Raw genomic sequence first — 22,650 nt, forward strand, 5'->3', positions numbered from 1 at the left:
TTTAGTCTGAGCATTTATACCCAGAATTTATCCATATCCTTTTTTTTTAAATCCCCTTTGCTGGATTTAACCACCATAGAATTCTAGTTATACAAGTTGTTCCTGCAAACTAAAGGTAACCACTGCATTAATACAGTATAGATATATCTATATATATATGCCCTTTTAAAACAAAAGATGTATACTATGGGCCAGATTCTGATCTTAGTTACACCAGCGTAACAGTAAAGGATCTGGCCCTGTGAATGTGTGTATATATAATGCACACACTACAGGCATGTGTATGTATATATACACACACACACACACACTTCAATTTCACACACTCATCTTACAGTGCTGAAAGTAATTTCTTCCAGATCTGTTCCACCTTAATCCTCAAATCTTTACAACTGATGATCTGAGGACAAGGCACCAAACACACTATAGGAAACTGCAAACAGCACTGAGCCAATATACCAATCCTCACTGAACCAAGCATTGCTCTTCTCAACAATCACAGAGTTACGAAATTCTAAAATGAAAAGGAGGGTTGGGGGAGGCAGAAGGAAGGAGGAAAGTAAATGAAAAGGGAATTTTTTAAAAATAATTATTAAATAAGCCAATACAAAGGATGTGCAAAAGCAACGTCATGGCACACTACAGACAGGCTCTCGTTCACACATTCGCACTCACACACAAACCAAAAATAAAACGCATCAATATGTAATCTTACAAGTGCTGATTGCCATTAAGGACACTCTTGTTCAGCTTAACAAGACAAAATTGTTTCTTAGATAAGAGTACTGGGAACATGCCTCTGAAGGTAGAAGTATGCAGTAGGTTCACCTCTCTGAAGATTTAATAAAGCAGCTTTCAGGTCAATGCAATAAGTATACACACAGAGCCATTTTCTAAATCTTACTAATGATATATAGTACAAGTGTTCATACCTCTTCAGTCTAGGTTTTGCAGCAATGTATACCTGCTGGGTTTGTTGGGATATTTTTGGTACAGAATGTAACTGTCCTCAGACAGTTTCTGCCCTTTCTGTTAGTCCAAGGTAGGCGAGGAAGGAGTGTTTAGGTGAGGTGCCACCTAGAGGTGCAGTCTGAGGTCTGGGTGGATGGAATGTGAGATCAAAGTGGTTCTTGGGGAAAAACATTGTTAAGGGAATGAGATGGGCAAAATCAGAGTTCCAGTATTTATCAAAGCACAAAGAGGTGCCATTTATGGCCAAGGCCTTCACTCCCAAGTTTGGCTCTGCTCCACTGCTGTGTGCAGCTGACATGGCCACCGTTTGCAGAGCCTGGGAGGCAGACATGACTGAGAGGGGTGACAAGAGGTTCCTGGAGCTATTGACTGTTAGGAGAGGGCTGGCTTGCTTAGAGGTTGAATACTGGCCCTTCTTCTCTTCTTCGGGGCAGTCCCCATTCTGGTGCTTCTTCACATGGCGGCTGAAGACAAAAGGGTGGGTGGTCTTGAACAGGCACTCATCACAGCTGAAAGTCTGGCGTGGAGCATGCTTCAGTTTCTTGTGTAAGTTGAGATTGTCTTTGCGTTTGCAGCTGTAGCTACACTGGTCACAGTGAAAAGGGCGCTCCCCAGTATGGACACGCACATGCTCTATCAGCTTGTTGGCTGTCTTTGAAAGATAGCCACACTGGTCACATTTGTAATGGTTACCAAGACGATGTTCCCGGATGTGCATTTCTAGCTCCAGCTGATTTGCTTTCACTATCTGGCAGATCCGACACTTGTACTCCATCTTGTAGTGGGTCTTCAGGTGGCATTCCATTGCTGCAGGGCGATTTGTGGAGTAAATGCAGAATGGGCACCTATCAAAAGAACAAAACCCAAGAAAAGACAGACAGTCAGTTCTCAATAGAATTTTTTCCACTCTTTTCTACGCATTGACATTCTTGATTTAGCTTCTCATTCAATCTATTTGAGTCTAAATACAGGGCAAACAAAATTATTTTTCAGTTCATTTTAGTATATTTTGCTCTTCTTAGCCTATGCCTCTAGAATAAAAATGTATGAGCAGGATGATTTACTACAGCAGGGCTAACTTAATCCTAGGAAAACATTGATTCATCCCACAAAAGTGCATGTCTAATCTTACTTCATCTCTTAATGGAAAGGGAGTTTGTGCAGAAATGTACGAGTGTCCACTTGTGTAAAGTAAGAATAAACTTGCCATGCACGAAACCAAACACATACAGAAAGAGAATGTCGGGAATTCCTTTCAAATAGCTTTCAAGGATAAACTGACAGTGTACCAAACGAAAGAACAGAAAGTTGGTTTGTTAGTGGGAAGTTCAGTCAGTACCTACTCTGTTTACCAGACAAACGAAAAGGTAACTTACTAGTAACTGTAGTTTTTTTTCAAGTAGATTGTACTGATCCCCACTCCTGGCATTGAAGACAAAACTGAATAGAGAACACACTGAAGTCAGTAACTACTGGCACCAAGCGTATGCCCCCTTGTGAAACTGAATGCCACAGCTCCTCTTCCTTCCACTTACTCAAAATCTTTGATAAAAGGACTAAAAAGAAGTGGGGTGGAAGGTGGGTCTATACAATCTATGCAAAGAAATACAATTTCTGGTAAGTAAGCTTTCTCATTTGCTTACTGTCTGTAGAGATAGTCATTTCTGGGAAATTAATTAGCAGCACTAACTCAAAAGAGATGGGTAAAAGTGGCTGGCAGTGTTTGCCTGAAATACTCCTCCTTGTTGGCAGGTCTTGATACTGCTGGGGAAAATTGAGTGGGTTCTGCTGACTCATTGAAGCAAGTGACTCATTAGTCCACCTGGATATTAGAGAGGTGGTGGTGGTTCACTATAAAGGGAGGATCTAGGTTGTGGGTTGAGTAGTCAGGAGAGAGGAACCCTGAGGAGCAACCCTATGTGGCTGAAGGTTGGTTTAAACATTGCGATAGTTAATTTCTTCATCAATAAAACCAAACCAAAGAAAGTGGGTGAGGTTTGACTCTATTTAGCATGTGTACTGTATTTGAGAGGAGGCTGGAGAAGGCAGCTGTTTGCAGTGGCTCTGAAGTATATTAATTAAATAAAGATTGCAGAACTGTTCTCCCAAACTTGTCTTAGATCTACCTGCCAAGCTAAAAAGAGTAATGCTAAGTAAAAGTATGACTAGAGCTCCAGGTAGCAGCCTTACAGACACACAGAAAATGTATTCCAGTTACAACAATCTCTGAGCAGATATCATCTCTCCCATAGACTTGTTAAATCTACAATAAAAAATCTAGGAGGCATACACAAGTTTAATTTTATCTAACCAAGTCACTTTTAAACATAGGGAGGAAGATGACTACTAACAAAAGGACAGATGGATAGTAGTAGCAACCAATCAATATTCTTGGTCCATAAAAATATGCTGATCCAAAAAAGCAGCCTTGCAATGACGATGCCAAAGCAATTAACTGTACTAGAACCAAGGATTCTGATGTCAAGGCAGCACTCATACTTACCTCTCTTGGTGCTGACTCCTCTTTGGATCAGAATCTTAAGATTTCTTTCTGGATAAAAACTGGAGGAATAATGGTTTTCCTCATATTTCGCTCCATCCTCGGTGTTGAACAGGAAGCAGAAAAGTACAAACTTATCTGATATTTAGATCTCTTTGGGTTTCTGGAATGCCTTCAGAACATAGCTTTTTATCAGATTCAGCTCTCAACTTGCCTCTACATTGTGTAACTGAAGAAGGACAAGGAGATAACTTAGCTGGACTGCCAGAGCTAGCCTGATGTATGCAGTATGTAGCTTGTCTCTCTCGCTATCAGAAGTTGGTCCAATAAAAGATATTACCTCGCCCACCTCATATGTCAGAGCTAACCTGAGAAACCTTCAAAGCTCCTTACATCAGGAACCCTTGAGTCAAGATTCACGGTCTTTCCTGGCACAGAGAATAGATTCAGCATAGATTACACCCAGGGACAAAAGGCAACTGGTATGTGCATCCGAGACAGATGTCTTGTTCTTGCAAGATGCATACTGTCTAAAGCTGGTTTTCTTCCCAGATTCAGTCATCACATCAGAATCAAATACAGACCCCTGACTGATGGAACTATTGAGCTTGATACAAGAGTTTGATTGGCAGATGGAACCAATCCACCAAAATGCGCAATGCACAGATTTAGCTAAACTAAAAATTTTATACCTTACTGCTAATGAAAACTAAACCAGAAAAGTATTAATGTAACATTTACAATACACTAACATTAATCTGGTCAACAAATACAACAAAAGGAGGGATGCAGGGAGTGCTGGTGTGTTGAACCTTACTCACGGTTGAAACAGTTCTAACCTTATTGCATGAAGTGGTTGGAACAAACAGAGGAATGGGACGTGAGTCCTTATATAACATCACATTGAATGTTTAGCTCCAGGAGGGATGATGTATGCATACCCAACAGTCACTGCTTGCCTGAGCGTTCCAACTTTGACACAAAGGCTCATGTGCACTCTAGAAATAGGGGTCTATACAGACAATTCTCAAAGGACAACGCTTATTTCTTAAAACTAATGAAGCTTTCTTAAAAGGAAGATTGGTAAAAGGAACAGACAAGTTGCAATTTAATGCAGTAACCCATGCCCAACTCAAGACACACCTACCTAAATTTGTACTTTTCCTGGACAATTCTGAAACTCTTTCAATGTCCTCAGCTATGCACAAAAATTGTATTATCTACATTATGAACAGGAAATACAGCACAAGTAGTTCCATCAGAGAAAAGTAATTTAGACATTTACAGTCTGTTACATTGTAAGGACATTTCTGTGACCACTGCTTGGTCTCTCAATTCCAGCTCAGGCAAAGACAAAGTTTTTTTCTGACTCATTACCAATATCTTTTCAAGCAAGTTAATCCACTTAAATGGTTAAAGAAAATGCTGTATTAGCAGAGGATATCAGGATATTTTGAAAGTATATACTCGTTCATAAGCCGAATTTTTTTAGTAAAAAAGGGAAGCACCAGAGAAGGGGGTCAGCTTATGAGCGGGTATAGAGAGGGAGAGGTGGGACACAGCCCCTGGCCCCACAGAGGGAGCAAGGAGAGGCAGCACAGCCAGAAGGGAAGAGGCAGGGCCAGAGTCTCTCCGCTTCTGGCCACGTGCTCTCCCCCCAGCCTCCGAAGCAGCTGCAGCTGTCAGGCTGCAGCCGTGCCGCTCGGCCCACCCCCCAGAGCAGGCTGTAGCCGCGCCACCCAGCCTGCTGGAGCATGCTGCGGCCGTGCCACCCGGCCCAGCCTGCTGGAACATGCTGCAGCCGCGCTGCCCAGCCTGCCGGAACTGCTCCAGTCAGGCCAGAGACATCCTCCCCTGGCCCGCCCCAGATAAGGTGGGAAGGGATGGGATGGGAAGAGTGTGGGGGTCCCAGGCTAGGGGTGGGGTCATGTGGGGGGTAGTCACAGGGGTTACTCCCCTGACCCCCAGCTTCTCCTCCCCCCCAAAATTTCCCCACCAGTTGCTGTCCTGGCCCGTCTGGGTAAGCAGCTGGTGCGCCGGGACACTTTGTTTACTTAGGTTTACCTCCATGCCTGCAGATACTCGAGGTAAAAAAAACCAACTCGGCCCACCAGCGGCTTATCTTCATGGCCCGGGAGCCAAAGTTTGCTGACCCCTGAATTATAGGGTCGGCTTATGAACGGGTCATGAAAATTTTTCATTTGTACTTATCCATCTTGTGGGGGTCGGCTTATAAATGAACCGGCTTATGATCGAGTATATACGGTATTTGTTAGTGGTCATCTTATAATTTATAAATTAAATTATTAAAGCCTGTGACTAGCCTATAATTTAAAAACAATATTGTAATGTAAGAAATGACTGAGGGAACATGTATACAAACGTACAGCTAAACTACCTCCTTCCTTGTTACATTTACAGATTCTGTATTTTTGCAACAGAGAACACAAAATTAATAATATGAAACAAAAAGTACTGACACATCAATGTATTCAATACTCATGCAGCTAGAGAGGACAACAAAAATTACCCAAAACTGAAAAGATACTTGGAGAGGGGAAAAAACCAAACCAAAACACTGGAGAATATCTGCGTCTGTTATTCACATGCATTTGTAATAAGGACATTTCTTCAGGTCTTAATAGGGAAAAAAACTGGGGCTCTGTGTATTCACTATAAGAACATCACTTCTTCCCACTCCCCAAAAAAACTTTTAAAAAGGAACAAAAATTAGGGATACAAAGTCTTGTGATACAAAAATCTTTTCCACTTTGAAAACAAAAACGTGCATGATTACTGGTGAAGATTGCCTTTGCATTAGGAACTGAAAAAGGCTGTAAATAATTGGGAAAGTTAGAATGACTTTATACTTTGTTACATAAACAAAAGCTTGCAGACTGTATCTGAGCTAGCGTCAGGGTAAAAACTGCTCAGCCTTTGGTTTTTATATTATTTTTCTTTTTCACTTTTCCTTTGAAAGGCAGGCTGCAAACTAAGTGGAATAATTTTGTCATCCATTACATCTGTGGCATCCACTGACCACTGCTTTCAAACCCAGTGGTTGGTTCTAAACTATCCTTTGCCATGATACCTACAATACACTTGGCAACAATTAGGCTGCTGGTGTGTGAGACCACAGCCTACCATCATGTCCAACACTATTTCATTGTTTCCTTGTACTCCTCTGTCTGACTTGTCTTTCTCCAGTTGTCTCATGTCTCATATTTAGATTGTAAGCTCTGGGGCAGGGACTGTGTTTGTACAATGCCTACCACATTGGGGTCCTGGTCCATGACTAGGGCTTTTAGGCACTATGGTAACACACATAATAAATAAATACATAAATAAATAATAATAATAATAATAATAATAATAATATAAATAAACTACATTCAACCTAGAGGGCTGGGGCTATGTTACCCAATTAAAGATAAAAATGGTAGCCCTGACTTTGGATCATCAGACATTAACTAACCCCTTCTAATTTACTTCCTTTATTACCTATCCCCACCCAGTATTGGAGATGCTTAACACAGTAAAAGTTTGTGTACTTGCTTTCCTTACTTGAGCCCACCGGTGGGGACAGTGTGGCATTTCTTGTGCTCCAATAATTGCTCAGGTGTCTTCATGAACTTATGGCACACGTCACACTCAAACATCCGTGTAATCAGGTGGATTTGCAAATGGCGCTCAAACATGTTTTTTGTTTTGCAGACAAAGTTACAGAAAACACATTCAAAACCTGAAAAATGAAAATACGGACACATATTACCCAAGTTCCATCCAGTTCCCTTGCTTAGAAGAAAGGAGTCTGTCTGTTTAACCAGATTTTACCTTTCTCTGATTTCTCTTCAGTGTTCAATAAGGTCTGGCTACCAGGCACTACGGAAATTACTAGTAGGTTGTTTGAACCCTTGTTTTTTTGGGTAACATCTGCATCTTCTTTGCTATTGGCAGAATCACTAAGTGCTGACAGAGAAGATGAAGAAGGGCTGTTTGATTCACTGGGTGTCTTCCGCTCTTCACCTGAAAAACAAGAATAAAGTCCACTTGCTCATCAGTATAAGGGGAAAAACTCAACCTCTGTGAGAGATTTCCAGTTATCCTATCCTATGTATTCATAGTTTCAAAAAAAAAAAAAAAAAAAAAAAAGACGTGTTAAAAAGAGAAGCAAAGTTATTTTGAACTCACAGGTGAGCTTGTTTAGTATAAATCAATTTGTTCTTAAGCATCATGGCTACATTGCCTCCCTTCTGCAGGGTGCCTACATATTCAGATAAGCACCTAGTGGGATTTCCAGAAGTGCTTAGGTGTCTTACTCCCATTGATTTCATCTTCATCTTTAGGTGCCTAAATATCTGTAAAAATCCGGTCCTCTCTGCTTAGGTGCTAGTGCACTTAAAACTAAAAGTACCATTGTCATCTACTACATAGCACAACAAACTACATTTGAGATAAATCTGCCTTGTTTACGGCTGTGTAATAGTTTGTGTTACAAAGATGGAGTTTATAGAAGACTTCCATGTGCTGGATGCATGAAGTTAGTAGTCTTCTCTTAAGGACTGGTTATCATTAGAATCTTTTAACGAGGAAAAACTAATTTTAAGAAAAAGCAAACACACACACACAGACTTCACCCAACTGGATATAGAGTTCAAATCAGTCAGGGATTTCATGTGTGTACAATAAGCACATAACATTCCAGGGAGTGCCAATTCAGAACTGTAATACATGTTAGCTACGTATGGAGATTAGGTTGTCTAGATGTTATAGCATTGGACTGGGAGCAAAGAGGATTTGGGTAATAATCTGCAATGAACCTTATTTGGCAATAGGCAAATTATTGGATCCGTCTTTGCCTCAGTCTAATTAGTTGCATAAAAAGGAGAACCTAACTAAAAATCCTAATCCTATGTATGTGACAAGATTTCTTAACTAAAGTCTATATCCTGCAAACAGTAATGGACAGGCTTAACTCTAAACAGATGAGTAGTTTCATTAAGTCAAAGTTAGGTTAAATATGAGGATAAGAGTTTGCTCAATCAGCAGCTAAATAGCTGAATTCAATATGATGAATGGAAAATATTTTTTAAGATAAAGAGTCATCAGAAGACAACAAAATACACAGAAATAATTGTAAAACTGGATTTGATATCCAATTCTGAAATATTTAAAACAAAAAATCAAAGAACCAGACAGAAAAACTCATGGTTTGGTCCTGTCCAAAGTTTTATTCTTTGCCTTTTCAACCGCTTTATTATCTTTTATATATGTCTAAAACAAACTGTTCAATTTTCACCATTGTTTCTCTTAGGGATGAAATGGTGATTTCATTTAACTGGAAATCATGCTCAGAATAAAGCACATCTGTGTAAAATGAAGGCCTTCTTAACATCTGTGCCATGAGCATCACTTACTGAACCCAAAACAGAAAGTTCAAAGCACAATGACTCCATAAAGAAATGTGCTTCATTTTCACACAGAACAAAGACCTGCAGAATGCAGAGATGCCAAAGTCTGACTCTTGGATACGCACTCTTGAAACATAAATTACAGATGAGATCTGAAATTATTTTTTAAAACAGAGTACGTTAGAGAGGCCATCCTTAGGGTGTGAGTTTCCCCTGAAACCCTGCCACATTTAAATTCACTAGGAGACTCCTCTCCAGCTTTGCCCAGTACAGATTAAGTTTTCGATGAAATGCTGCAGTGATTGACCATAAAATACATAACTAAAAATAAGTACCTGTAACCAGTGTTTACAGAGAACAGTTAGAGATGCATATGGATGCATAAGGCAATTTCTGAGTTTGCAATTCTTAAGTTCCACAAAGGTTTGCAGAACACCAAGTTGGATTTGTTTTATGGGCTTCATTTTTAAAAATGGAAGCCCCTGGTTCTCATACAAAAATGCAAGTGTAATTTGTCACCTGCATATTGCAGAAATTATATGCACAACTTGGGCAAATATGCCAAAATGGCTAATTACCTACCTATCTATGTTTACCCGTACCCATTTGCACACTGGTCTTGGGCCTCAAGTTTTTAAAATATGGGTCCAAATGGCTACAGTATTATTGGAAACATAGAGGAAGTGGGGGAAGGAAGAAGTGAAAGAGCGAAAACTTGCTCTATGGGTCATTGATCTACTTAGAGAACAAAAATGTGTAAATGATATGAGCTTTTAACACAAAGACTACTGCATAGGATAACAGATAATTCCAGAAGGTACAGAAGCATATAAATCTCCAAAAAGTCTTTGCTGATGTCTAAATTGAGAATGCTGCACTCCTACCATTTATGACATCAGCAGTAAAGCCCAAGGAATAAATGCAGGCTTATATAGAAGAATAATGGATACAAGCAAAGTTACTTGTGCTTACCACATTCATATATTTTACATACAGCTTTTCAATATTTAACATTTTAAAAGTATATTTTTCAGCATTGGACACAGCACACTAGGAACTCATCTCCCACTAATTAATGAAGGTTTCACACATCACTTGTGTAGAGCTAAAACTGTACACCTTACGGGTTGTCTGGTCAGAACAGTGAGTGTTTGAAGGCACCTTCTTCGTCAACAATATATGTGCTTTCAGCATACTTTCAAGTCATAGTGTTTAATTTCACCGACAAAGGCTCCAATCCTTAAGACACTAGAATGGGACTCAGCAGATCTGGATTCAATTCCCAGCTCTGCTACAGACTTTCCATGTGACCTTGGATGACAATCTCCATTTGCCTCATCTGTAAAAGGGGGATAATTATAAGGGTTTTGTGAGGATAAATTCATAATGTTTGTGAGGTGTTCAGATATTATGGAGATGGGAATCATATCAGTACTTTGCACCAGCACAGAACCCTCTGTGGACTTTCACTGACTTCATATTTCTGTAGCTGCATTAAGTGCATCTATTTGCAAGTTGAGGGGGGAAAATCCAATTTTATTCCTCGTAGAACTGCAAAAGCAATACAGTGATGGAAGAGACAGCTGAATTTAATTCTCCCTAATATAACTGTCTACAAAATTGTCAGCTAGTTTCTGATGACAAAATCCTTATGACGGGTGATACTTAGAGAGAAATTAAGAGTATTCTAATTTTCCCCTCCTTACATTATGCCAGGCTTCATTAGTTGGAATAAATATATGTGGTTTATTTGAAAATTGTCATTAATCAGAGGTAATGTAGAAGTTCTTTTCTTCTGCTGGTAAGTGAATAGAACCAGAGAAACACAGAAGTCAAAAATCACGACCTGTTTAACTATTTAAAATGATGTTGGGACAGTAAAACAACAGCTGCATTAGTTTAGTTACTGAATCAGAGCTCTAGCAACAAAGTTTCCAGACATACAGACTGGGGAGGGGGGAACAAACTCCAAATATTGGCACAACTCAGTACAATTTTAGTATATTACACCCTTGCAATCTGGGGCATGTAGTTAACACCCAGAAATCACCATACAGCTACTGAAGTCAAATTACATTTTAATAAACCAGTAAACAAATAAATAGTAAGTAAACCAATAACTTGTGATTTTGACAACTTTAACTTCATAGAAGTCCTTTATTTATGCCCCCTGACTGCAAAGTGATCTCCCCAAGCAGACTTCTTACCTGGTGGGGATCAACTGACTTCAACTTTGTGGGGTCATGACCATAATTAGTAAGAATTTCAGCGGAGGAAAGGAGTGTTGATAGGAAGTGTGAATGATTGCAGTGAAAAATGGGGTGGGGAGAAGAGAGATCACAGGAGCAGAAAGTGTTGGATCGTCACCTGTGTGCTTGGTGCTGACATGAGCCTTCATATCTGACTCTTCCATGGTGACAAAATCGCAGGCTGTGCAGCAAATAGAAAACATCCACTGCTCTTTATCCACGTGAAGGGACATATGACTGACAAACTGGACATTCATCTCTGTCTCAAATCCACATACGTGACAGCTGCAGACAGAAGGAGATTAAAGAGAAAAAGAGTAAGAAACATTAAAAAAAATCCCCATAACAAATGTACAAAGCTTCTACTCGTTTTCATAAGAAAACTCTTGCTTCACTAATCTCTTCTCTACTGTTGAATTTTCAATGGGAAATTCTTTTGCCGGCTGAACTGCCTCTGAACCGAGGACCCTGCCAACCTGATTAAAGGGAGGCCCAATGCCACAATCCCAAACATGCTATAATGATGCTAAATAATCGTAAAGTTAATTAAAAACTACGGATTCCAGATGCTGCACATCACCTAGCTGAATCCTTTGGGCAATAAGATGCGCTGCAGTCTTGCCAAGATGTTTAGGAGGGCTGGTACACTGACAAACAGAGCTTGCTGCAGTCTCCAGGAGCCATTCTCAAGCCCTGGAAACAGTCCCATGTCAGATCAGGATCTCCTGCAGAACTGCCTGACTTTCTGAGTACAAGCAAGCAAAAATGGGTTCAGGGATTCCTTCTACTTGACTGGACAAAAGCAATTACCACCTATGCAAATAATCAGCACTGATGCAAATTTTACAACCATCAGATAACAACAATGATGTTCAGAGGTAATAGAAAGGAACTTATAGTTTAACTTTCTTTACTGTCTTCCTCTTGTTTTAATTAAGGCATTAACATTTTAAACAAAGCCAGAACACTGAAAACAGTCTTGTACTTGCAGAGGGATGGATGAGATAATCTAACAGGGCTTGTGTATTTCTGATTTCTATGACTGTAATTAAATCTGTTAATTTAGATTGAAATAAGTTTGATTTTGCAATCCATATGTACACTAGGGTTCATATCAAAGCTTGAAGAACATGTGATAGTGCTTAAATCAATAATAAATGCCTGAGCAACACAATTGTATCTGTACCATTCTTTTATCATCATGAGTTTTCCTAATGCTCCTATTCTCACCTTCATAACTTTGGCCTTCTTTATTATACGGAAACATTCTTTCACAGGTAGTTGAATTATAAAACATACCTGCCTAAGGCAATCAAAGAGATAAATCAAATAGAGGAAATGTTTATATTTATTACAGAAATTTTAGTTGAAATGATTGAACTAACTGCATCAAGTGGAAGGCACTATAAATTACCGCAAATGTGTTTACACACTAGTAAATTCACATACGTAAAAGGGAACTTATTAGATGTATGTTGAACATGTGGTAAAAGTTCTTGAGGTATTTAAAGGCCTATCTGCCTTTCAAAGCCATTTAAAAAGTGCACAGTCTTTCAAAGTGCCTCGCAAGGCTCGGAAGCATGACATAACCAGCTGGGTTTTGTTGCTGAACCTAAAGTCAAATGTGGCTAAGCCAAATACTTCAGTCACGTTCTACCTTAGAACAAAAAAGGATCATCCTCATAATTTGTCTTTAGCAAGCAGACAGGCATATCAGACATTTGGATTCTGGTCTCTCGTGTATGGCCCTCTACTGGGTCCTCACCTGTAATAATAAGGATGCTTCTTTCCACTGCCTTCAGAAGTGACAGCGCTGACAATGTCCTCAGTGTCTGTACTCACTAACTTCACAGAATGGACAGTCAGGTGCTGGTTCAGATTAGCACGGCACTTAGCAGCATAGGGGCACAAATGGCATTTGTATTTTCTCTCTTCTGAAAAACAAACAAATCATCTCGAGTGTGTGTATCAGTCTTAAGTGAGATATTTTAAAAACCTCATTTCAAATATGCAACTACATATTGCTTGGGTTAAAAAGTCTGAACAGCTGTTAGAATCATCCAGGCTGACACATTTAGGAGATTAGAAAAAAGTTATCAGGCTTCACAATAGTAATTTATATAAATGACTCATTTTCAGCTAATTTAAGGGTATTTTTGAAATTTGGTCTAAAGATTGTATGAAGTTTAATACAAAACTTTTTATGCTGTGGAAAACTGGTGTAACTGCAGCTCTGAGAATTGCCCCTCAGCCACTATAGATTCAGGTCAGTAATGTGCAACTCATTTCTTCACCTGGCACTTTTTTTTTTTTCTGTAGGGTTGAAGTTCTTGAAGGTGGTTGTGTGCATATTACCTGTCTTTCTACCTATGGAGTTTGATGCTTATTTACCAAAACTTGGAGAAAAGCATCTGTATAGGTAGTCGAGTTCGGAACACAAGTTAGCCAAACCCCCTCAAAGAACAATAAAACAAAATCCAAACCAAACTCCTCAGCAGTTTCTGATGCTTCACAATTTTTAAATTAACATCTCTAAATCTTGGCGACAAAGTCATCACACACAGCAGGTCTTATTTTGTATTTACTTGATTAAAAAAAACCAACCAAACATTAAATTGCCTTTAAAACCTTTCCTCTAAGAAAAGCTGCTTCACTTTTGGAATACAATAATACAATGTGCAAGCACTAACAGAGAGAAATTCAGAATCTGAATAAGACAAAAAATCACAAAACCACAGAAAACACCATGTGGGGGTTTTCTAGCATGGCCATACTAAATGGTTCTATATATACCAGCATTATGCTAACAATATTTTTCAGCACTATGTCTGACATTCTTGCTTCCTAATCTTATTAATCTGTGCATTGCATCTCAACACATTTGTCCTTTGGCCTGAGCTTGAGACATTCTCCCTAAAAAGCATGCACTATACACTGGCTGCAACATCTGGTTAGACAAATCCTCTGTATAAAACTAGTGGAAATAGAGTCAGATCCTCAGCTGATTTTAATAGCTCTAGCTCCACTGACTTTATGGAAAAAGGTGTTGTAGAAAAGAGTCATCCTCTACTCCCTTCACTTGAGCTAAAAGTTCATAAAGGTGAACATCCCAGAGGCTAACTAATATTTGAAACACTATGGGCTGTCTCCTCTGCTGGTCACTAATGTTTAAAGAGCCTGTCATATAAACAAAAACAAAACAAAATACAACTTTCCTCCTCTCTTTAGAGCCCTGTTTACAGGCTTGCTTAATTGGTGGTAACCAAAAGGTAGTTTGATATTGTGAGAACCTGGCAACTGGACAAATTCCCATTTGACCGTTTGTTTTCTAAAATGGATGATGGTTGGGCCATAATGAGTTAGGTTAGCTCCTTGAATTTTTAGCCCAGTTCTACTTGTCTTCATCCCAAGTGAAGGGAACAGAGGACGTCTCTTTCCACAAAATTGTGTTTCCTTGCAGTGAATCTTGCCTCATGTTCTTCTTGCAACAAACTTGCATGACACTGTAAATGAGAACGCCAAAGTGTTTGATTTACCTGTGTGCAGTGAGAGATGTCGGGACAATGTCTGCTGTCGGCCAAACACTTTTCCACACACGTCACAGGGAAAGAGCTGGTCATTAAATTTCCAAGATGGCAATCCGTTTCCTGCATCCAGCCCTATCCTTTCTGTGTCTATACCAAAAATGCATAAATACAAAGTCTTATTTTAACAACTTAAAGAACTCTTAGATTTCACTCTATGGACTACTTTCATGTGTCATGTAAAAGACAACTCTCTTAACCCTACATTGCTGTTCATGGCACATGAGTTCACATGAACTCTGAAGCAGAGATTAATTTAATCTGTAACCTAAACTGCAAATATTCCTCTGTTCCACAGTCCATAGCAATTTGAGTTTCTGATACAAAATCCCAAAGCAGGGCTTGCACAGAACCAGAACATCCTTGTGGACCCTGGCAGAACACAAGAAAAGCAATGTTACAGATGACTATAAAAGAATAGTATAGACAGGTAGTAATAATCTGATAAAATCTCAAATCCATCATAAAACTAAGAAAACAAAAAGGCAACAAAAGATGCATTTTTGTTTTGTTTTTATCCCTACAAAGTCAATAAACTGGCTGCTATACAGACTATCCTAAGGTAACTGAGGCTCCACCACACCAGTGTTACTCCTCTCAGCTACTATACAAGGAATTTCACAACACAATATGTACTGTAATTTTCCCCCCATCAAAAGCCTACTGTAGCTCTGACTATTTTATATGGCATCTTTCCAACAAACTGTATTGCAGAACACTTTAGAGTTACTATAAAGTTGAAGATGCAAACCATAAACAGTAGAGGAAGAGGTACAGGCAAGAGAGAGCAGAGAAAAGCACTGTAATTCTGTTTTTCTAAATAGATCATTTCACTGGCCTTTTCACTTCCCCTCAGTGTTTGAGGGGTCTCTCCTTTGAGGCGTTGGTAAGTTTTACCCTAATTTTTATTATTCACTTTCTCAGGCAATGTTTTCAAACATTTTCATTTTTTATTCGCTTACTTCTTTGGGGAACTTTTGACAACTGATCAGTTCAAAACTGATTGCAATGTTGCAAAGGCAGCAGCTAAACTAAGAGAGCAAAGCATGATCATCAGCTGATGAAGGTTGAATTGTGTTCCAACCTGCTCCCAGGGCCCTTAGGGATCAAAAACTTTCAACAGCTTGGGGAGTTCTGCTTGTCTTGCACTAAGAAGCTAAGGACCAGGAGTGAACCATCTTTAGAGAAGAGGGAGTTTTAACTACTTTAAGACTAGATGGAATCTCCATCAGTGAAAGTCTGTTCCAGATGACAGAAAATGGAGAGGTGAAGGCTCTCATACCACCAGACTGAGGGAAGGGATAGAGAAAAGGGCAGTGTTAGATCCTAGGCAATGAGGGGGAGTAGAAAGAGATAATGTTCACAAGATAAGTTAGAGCAGCAAGGCTATAGAGAGCAATTTTGAACTGGATCCTGAAACAAATGGAGAGCCAGTGAAGTTTGAGGACAGTGGTGATGCCATCTTGCTTCTTCATACCAGGGTTGCCAGGCGTCCGGTTTTCGACCGGAATGCCCAGTTGAAAAGGGACCCTGACAGCTCCGGTCAGCACCACTGACCGGGCTATTAAAAGTCCGGTTGGCAGCACAGCGGGGCTAAGACAGGCTCCCTGCCTGCTGTGGCTTTGTATGGCTCCCGGAAGCAGCGGCATGTCTCTCCTCCAGCTCCTACGCGTAGGGGCAGTCGTGGAGGTTCCGCATGCTGCTCTCACCCCAAACACCAGCTCTGCTGCTCTCATTGGCCAGGAACCACAGCCAATGGGAGCTGCAGGGGCGGTGCCTGTCGACAGGGCAGCACGCAGAGCCACCTGGCTGCACCTCCGTATAGGAGCCGGAGTGGGGACATGCCGCTGCTTCCAGGAGCTGCTTCAGGTAAGTGCTGCCCGGATCCTGACCCCCTCCCACACCACACCCCCTGCCCCAGCCCTGATCTCCCTCCCACCCTCCAAACCCCTCGGTTCCAACCCAGAGCACTCTCCTACATCCCATACCCTTCATCCCCAGCCCCACCCAGAGTCTGCACCCCCCGCCACAGCCCTCACACCCAGTTCCCTGACCCAGCCCAGAGCCCCTTCCCACACTCTGAAGCCCTCATTTCTGGTCCCACCCCGGAACCCACACCACCAGCCCAGAGCCCATACCCTCTCCCACACTCCAGCCCCCAAGTCAGCCCGGTGAAAATGAGCGAGTGAGTGAGGGTGGATGGAGTGAGTGGGGGGCAGAGCTTCGGATAAGGGGCGGGACAATGGTGTTCCCTTTTGTGAGAGTAGAAAGTTGGCAACCCCACTTCGTACATGTCAGAAGCTGAACATCAGCATGCTATGGCAGAGGAGACGCTTTTACACAATACCTCATTAAGCTTGAGCAGGAGGACTTCTACACTTAGAAGTACACAAGATCAAAGAAGGAAAATTTATTGGGTAATGTATTCGGTAATATTTTGTTTGTTTTGTTTAAGGGCCATCATTTCCAGTCAGGGTCCCCTTGACTAAAAGGCCAAGATTCAGTGGGACTTTCTCCTCTATTCTACACCATCTATGGGATTCTGGATGTACCATGTGAATAGCTAACACGTCAAGGACTATAGAACCGGTGTGTGTTTATTTAGAGCAATAGAGGAAATCTGGATTGGGATTTCCTGTTAAACGGGTGCAGGGGGAGGAAAATACAGTATGACTCACCCAGGAGCTGAGGTGAGGCACAAAGGCTGAGAGACTGTAATGTCCTGTAGGGCTCAAGTTATCACTGCAGGTCCCTGTCTGCACAAAGCAATGAGGCACTGAACCATGAACAGTAAACATCACACTAGCACTGGTGATGCTCCCATGAACCAGGACTCCCTGCAGTTGCAGGTTTGGCCTCCTTGTCTGTGCTAATTCTGCTTCCGTTTATAGAATAGAGCTGGCTGGGCAGCTTTTCAGTTGAATGAAAAATTAATTCCAATACTTGACAAGTTAAGTAATAACAGAAAGGCTCTCTATTTGGGAGGGGGGAATTTATGTAGTTATTATAGCATGTTCTATTGGAGGTCACACCTGTCAGCACCACCACAGCTACATGTTGTTGGTTTGGGGTTTTTTTTTGTTTTTGTTTTGGCTGTGATACCATATCTATTGGTACAACAGGGACTTGACATTTGATAGAGACCTTTGGATGCCACTATAATATAAATAAATAATAATAATAACAATTTTTTCTAGCGAGATGACTTATACATCTGTGAAATCAGTCATTTTGTAAAAATTAATATGAAAAAGAATGCAGACCATATATGTCACAACTTCCAAGAACATCAATAAACAACAACTCATTTGATTATATTCTTGAGCTCAAAACAATGAACATTTTGACTGCAGCAATGCTATGGATATTTCAGTAGAGCTTTCAGAGTACATAATTAAAACAGTGCTTCAAAGGGGGAATATGGTCATAATTATAAGAAAAGGTCAAGAGTGTGCAGGTTTCTTCAATAGCGTCACAACAAAAATGAATTAATTGGGACACATACTAAACAAGCAGACTCAAATAGAAGTAAATACATCACTTAACAATTCCTTCCAGTATTAGTCATTGGCCTTCTTTTATCTCTCAAGAAGCTGAAATACAATATCCTGTTCCCTATGCTGGATTTATATCTATCAGAGTTGTAGGAAACTCATAGAAAGCTTGAAAAAAATATCCATTTTCAGATTATCCAGAGCTGTTAAAAACTAGTTCCATTATGTAGAATAGGATACTTTTGATGCTTTTAATTATTTAGTTTTATTTTAAAACTGTACTGCTGGGTTGCAACCTTCAGTGATTTTTCTCCAGTAGTTGCTGAATCACTTTCCTGGCTAGGATACTGCAAAGTATTCTAGTCAGCGTGCCCCCTACTTTAGCTATCATGACCAAAGTAAGCATCTGGTGCAATGAGGTGCTGACCACCTCCCACAAGGTTCTTTGAGCTCTTCACTCTCATAGAAATCAATCACTTTGAGTGATTTCATGCTGTGAAAGGACACTATTTGTCATCCATGGTAACCAAAGCTCTTTGTCCAAAGAACAGGTACAGCAAACTTTCCCACACCCATCCTGTAATTTACCTCACCAATGACCTGAAGAGTCACTTCTGGGGGTTAGTTGATAGTTCAGTCATCATATCTACTCAATTCTTGGTTCCTCTGTTGGGACGGCAAATAGGGGTGCTGATTAGTACCAGTTGTGATGGTGATTTTTCTGAGGTGGGTACGTATTTACCAACTCAGATACCACAGTATTATGGTAGATAGCTTACAAATACTTTAGACGGAGGATCATTCAGTCAGACAGGAAGGAACTGGATTGATACCAACTGATGTTGCGTAATAAATCACCATTAAATGGAAGGCTTCCCACAGAAATCCATCCTTTATCAAGTTTTGTGCTACAAACTGTTCCTTCACTAAACACCAAAAGAGATTTTTTTCCCACATTGTGTACAAAATACTGATAATGTACTATAGATAGGGAGAAAGACAGGCTCATCTGTTGATTGAAAAGGTACTGTAGACACTGGGTGAGTAAAGAACCTGATCTAACAGGCATTTTTCTTTTGCAATTTCTTTGAATCCATAATTGTTTTGTATGCCAAGAAATCCTTACCTTTTTTAAAATAGGTGAGCATGTTTGGTGCAAGATTTCTGATTTAAACCCATATTTAATAGCAAAAGTGCTGCTGGAAAAAGAGCAAAGTGAAAGGCAAATTTCAAAGCTTTTAAGTGAAAATAGAACGTATGTAAAATACTGATGTTCCCAAATCAGAATATACTGTTATGTGTAGACTTAAGAGTTAAAAATGTTTTAAAACAAAGTACTCTTGGTGAAATGCAAGGTCTCTAAGTGCTACTGGAATGCATAATTTTAAAAAGTAATAATATAGAGTTCTGAACTCATGGATTTAAAATGGTTTTGAAATGTAAATGTATGGAATTAAGACTACACACTGTGTACCACATTAAAGAATTAATGTGTTACTTAAAAAAGCTGAATTTGACTCTTCAATAAATTTATTGATTAAAAAAAGTAGTAAAATTTGTTAGCAACGTTTCTGTCCTTTATGCTACACCCAGATGTCATTTTGCCACCAATCCTAGTAATTTCATATTGACAAGCAGTGTAAGGCTGATGGTCTGAAAAAGGGCTAGAGGAAGGTGGGAGAAAGCCGAAGTCAGTATTATAACTGCAAAAATTTGCCCCATTATACTGAATATTTCATGTCAATTCAATGGATGTTTCATGTATATTGGCAAGTTTGGTTTTGTATCCTCAAATTAGTGACATCAGTATGGATAGCATATTCCACCATCCCTTATAAAAAGCCTTTAATCTGACTTTTGCTTGAGAAATGCTGGGAGAGGATGCTTTATTTGGTTGAAGGTAAAAACAAAGAAGAGAACGAAGTGTGACCTGAGTACATAAATAACTGTCCAGATTCACTAAATCAGCATTGTACATCACTGCTGGTAGTTCCCAAAAGGGAATGTTCCGACTCTGGGTTTAGACTATGAGTCACGATAGTTTGATTATTTTCTTTATCGCTTTATTTAGCTGTTTTTACATTATTGCTTCACAATGTTTTAACTGTATTGTATTTTAAGCTATCATATAGCATCAGGATTACCTTGATGGGGGAGACAGTGAGAATGCGTTATAAATAAAATTATTATAAAAGAATAAAGCTATAGGTCACCAAAAAAAAAAAAAAATGAAAAAAAAATCACATGAAGGAGAAATTAATGTTTATACTTTTGGTTGTTTCACTAGCTATACCATCTCTCATCCTATAACCCACATAAATTGCTGCTTCAATGGGTTCCATTTCAAACCTCCACACAGTCACAAGTAATCAAAGATTCCCTGTTCTACAAGCAGTGGTCCTAGCGGTGCAAAGCAATCTGCATGGGCAGATCCTTATGTCCATGTGGAGTCCCACTTGAATGAATTATAAGGATTTTCCTGTGCTACAAACACCCCCTGAAAAGGTTGAAATTAAAGATGCTGATGAAGCCTAACAGGCGCTTTTAGCATTTACAATACCATCATTCCTCTGAAAATGTGTATCATTTTTTATATTTAAGAAGCATTTGGAGTTGTTGATGTAAGATTACAACTTCAGGATGGGATCCACACAAGCAGACTCACTCCACATGGTCAAGTGGAAGCCAGGACAGTGATTTTGAAGATGAGGTGAAGGTCAGAAAGAGAAAACTGTGATGGAGAGATCAGAGACAGAGCAGCGCTTAGTGAAAACAAGGTTGAGTGAGTGGCCATTTTGATCAGTTCTGGGTTGAAGGTTAAATGGGGAGGTGAGAGTACGTCAACATGGAAGCTGAAGTAACCAAGAATGAGACAGAGAGGGAGAGATGGATATCAAACTCTGAACAGAAGGCACAAAATGGAGGGGAAAGGGAAGGAAAAGATACTTTAAGAGAATGAGTAGGAAGTGGGGAGAAGATGGAAATGGCAGAAGTGGGGGAGAAGATCAACAGTAGAGCTATGCGAATAACAGATTTTTCAGTTCACTGGGAATTATGAAAAATTGAAGACATTTCATTGTGGGCCAAACAAAAAATATATTTTTTAAAATTTTCAGTGAAACAAATAATAAAAAAACACATTAAAACGTTGTTTTGAGTCGACCTAAAACAAAACGTTTCAATTTTTGAGACTTTTTTAACTTTCAATTTTATTTTTCAATAATTTTAAAGGAAATTTTGAAACAAAAAGTCATTTTGAATTGAAAACTCAAAATTCAGTTTAGAAAATGTTGAAACTAAAAGTTTAGATTTTTTTGGAAATGTTTTATCGTCTTTTTTTAAAACTAAAACAATTTGGCAAAATTGACACAAATTTGCCAAATGTTTTAGTGTCACCAAATCTGCGTTTTTCACCAAAAAAAGTTTTGGTCAAAATTTTTGGCCCAGATCTACTCAACACACCTATCACATTTCTTAGGGAACAACTCAGGGCAATGTGTGTGAAAGAGAAGCCACTTTGGGAGAAAGCAGCTGAAGAGGCAGTGTCAAATAGGATAACCAGGTTTCTGTGACTGCAAGGAGATAGAGGCCTGAAAACAGGTGTAGCACAGGTAGCTGCTGTGCAAGCTACCCATGCAAGTGTGATTCAACTCTGATCTGAAGGGCCACTTTAGATCAAGAACAAATATTTCACAGAGGTCACTTGAACAGCCATCAGATAACTTTTGGTTCCTTCAAGTGCCTCATATTTACCATTCAAAGAGGATAGAATACTCTGTACATAGTGTTGCATTTGTATCACCGAGGCTTGTACCACTCGAAAGCCTAGTTCTCTTTCTTTATTTTTTAAAGATGAAAAGTTTAATAAAAGTTTTATTCAGAAAAAAGTTGTTGTAATATTCAACCAGTCAAGCCAAAATTGCTTTAAAAACATGCATTTGGAAATTCTCCTCTCCACTCTTATCACTGCACTCAACTAAGATTGGGTCTCTGTTTTTATGCAGTGCCTCATTTGAGATTTTTTTTTGCTTTAGAAATTTCCACTTACATGCTCATCCATCTTTTGTGCCAATAGCACAGTACTTAAAAACTGACTAGAGAACTCCTTTCCTGAACTATGCAATTAAAGTACTACTGCAAATTTGGTCTCTCTAAGCCCACAAACCACTTACAAACTTAATAATATATTGACTGTATGAAGTTTCATCTTCTCCAAATACAATACATCTTACTCTCATTCCCCCACTCACTTTCAAAGTGATTCTACCTGCACTGCCAAAAGTTATGTTGCTAGTAATCCAGTTAAAATAAATTGTGGATTCTTTCCAGATATTGTAGTTCCTTTATAAAATATGCTTTCCTATTTACCTACTGTAATTGTGGACCTGGGTGAATGCTGTTTTCATTTATCATTGTCACTACCACACCGAACTATCTACT

The 22,650-nt window shown here is 39.5% G+C and overlaps 1 protein-coding gene across 1 annotated transcript in view; it reads right to left on the reverse strand.

Annotated features, from left to right (window-relative positions):
- Window positions 1–312: 312 nt before the first annotated feature.
- ZNF827 (zinc finger protein 827) overlaps window positions 313–22,650 on the reverse strand; it is a 126,169-nt gene continuing 103,831 nt past the window's right edge. The window contains exons 8-14 of the mRNA XM_026647826.2: window positions 19,337–19,409; window positions 14,669–14,834; window positions 12,898–13,066; window positions 11,251–11,417; window positions 7,307–7,498; window positions 7,037–7,214; window positions 313–1,817 (exon numbers count right to left, since the gene is read on the reverse strand). Coding sequence (XP_026503611.1) covers window positions 1,010–1,817; window positions 7,037–7,214; window positions 7,307–7,498; window positions 11,251–11,417; window positions 12,898–13,066; window positions 14,669–14,834; window positions 19,337–19,409 — 1,753 coding nt within the window. The 3' untranslated portion in view covers window positions 313–1,009. The remainder of the gene's footprint in view (window positions 1,818–7,036; window positions 7,215–7,306; window positions 7,499–11,250; window positions 11,418–12,897; window positions 13,067–14,668; window positions 14,835–19,336; window positions 19,410–22,650) is intronic.

The sequence above is a fragment of the Terrapene carolina genome, unplaced genomic scaffold (assembly GCF_002925995.2).
Source record: "Terrapene carolina triunguis isolate 2854851 unplaced genomic scaffold, T_m_triunguis-2.0 Scaffold66, whole genome shotgun sequence".
In the NCBI taxonomy this organism is placed as follows: domain Eukaryota; kingdom Metazoa; phylum Chordata; order Testudines; family Emydidae; genus Terrapene; species Terrapene triunguis.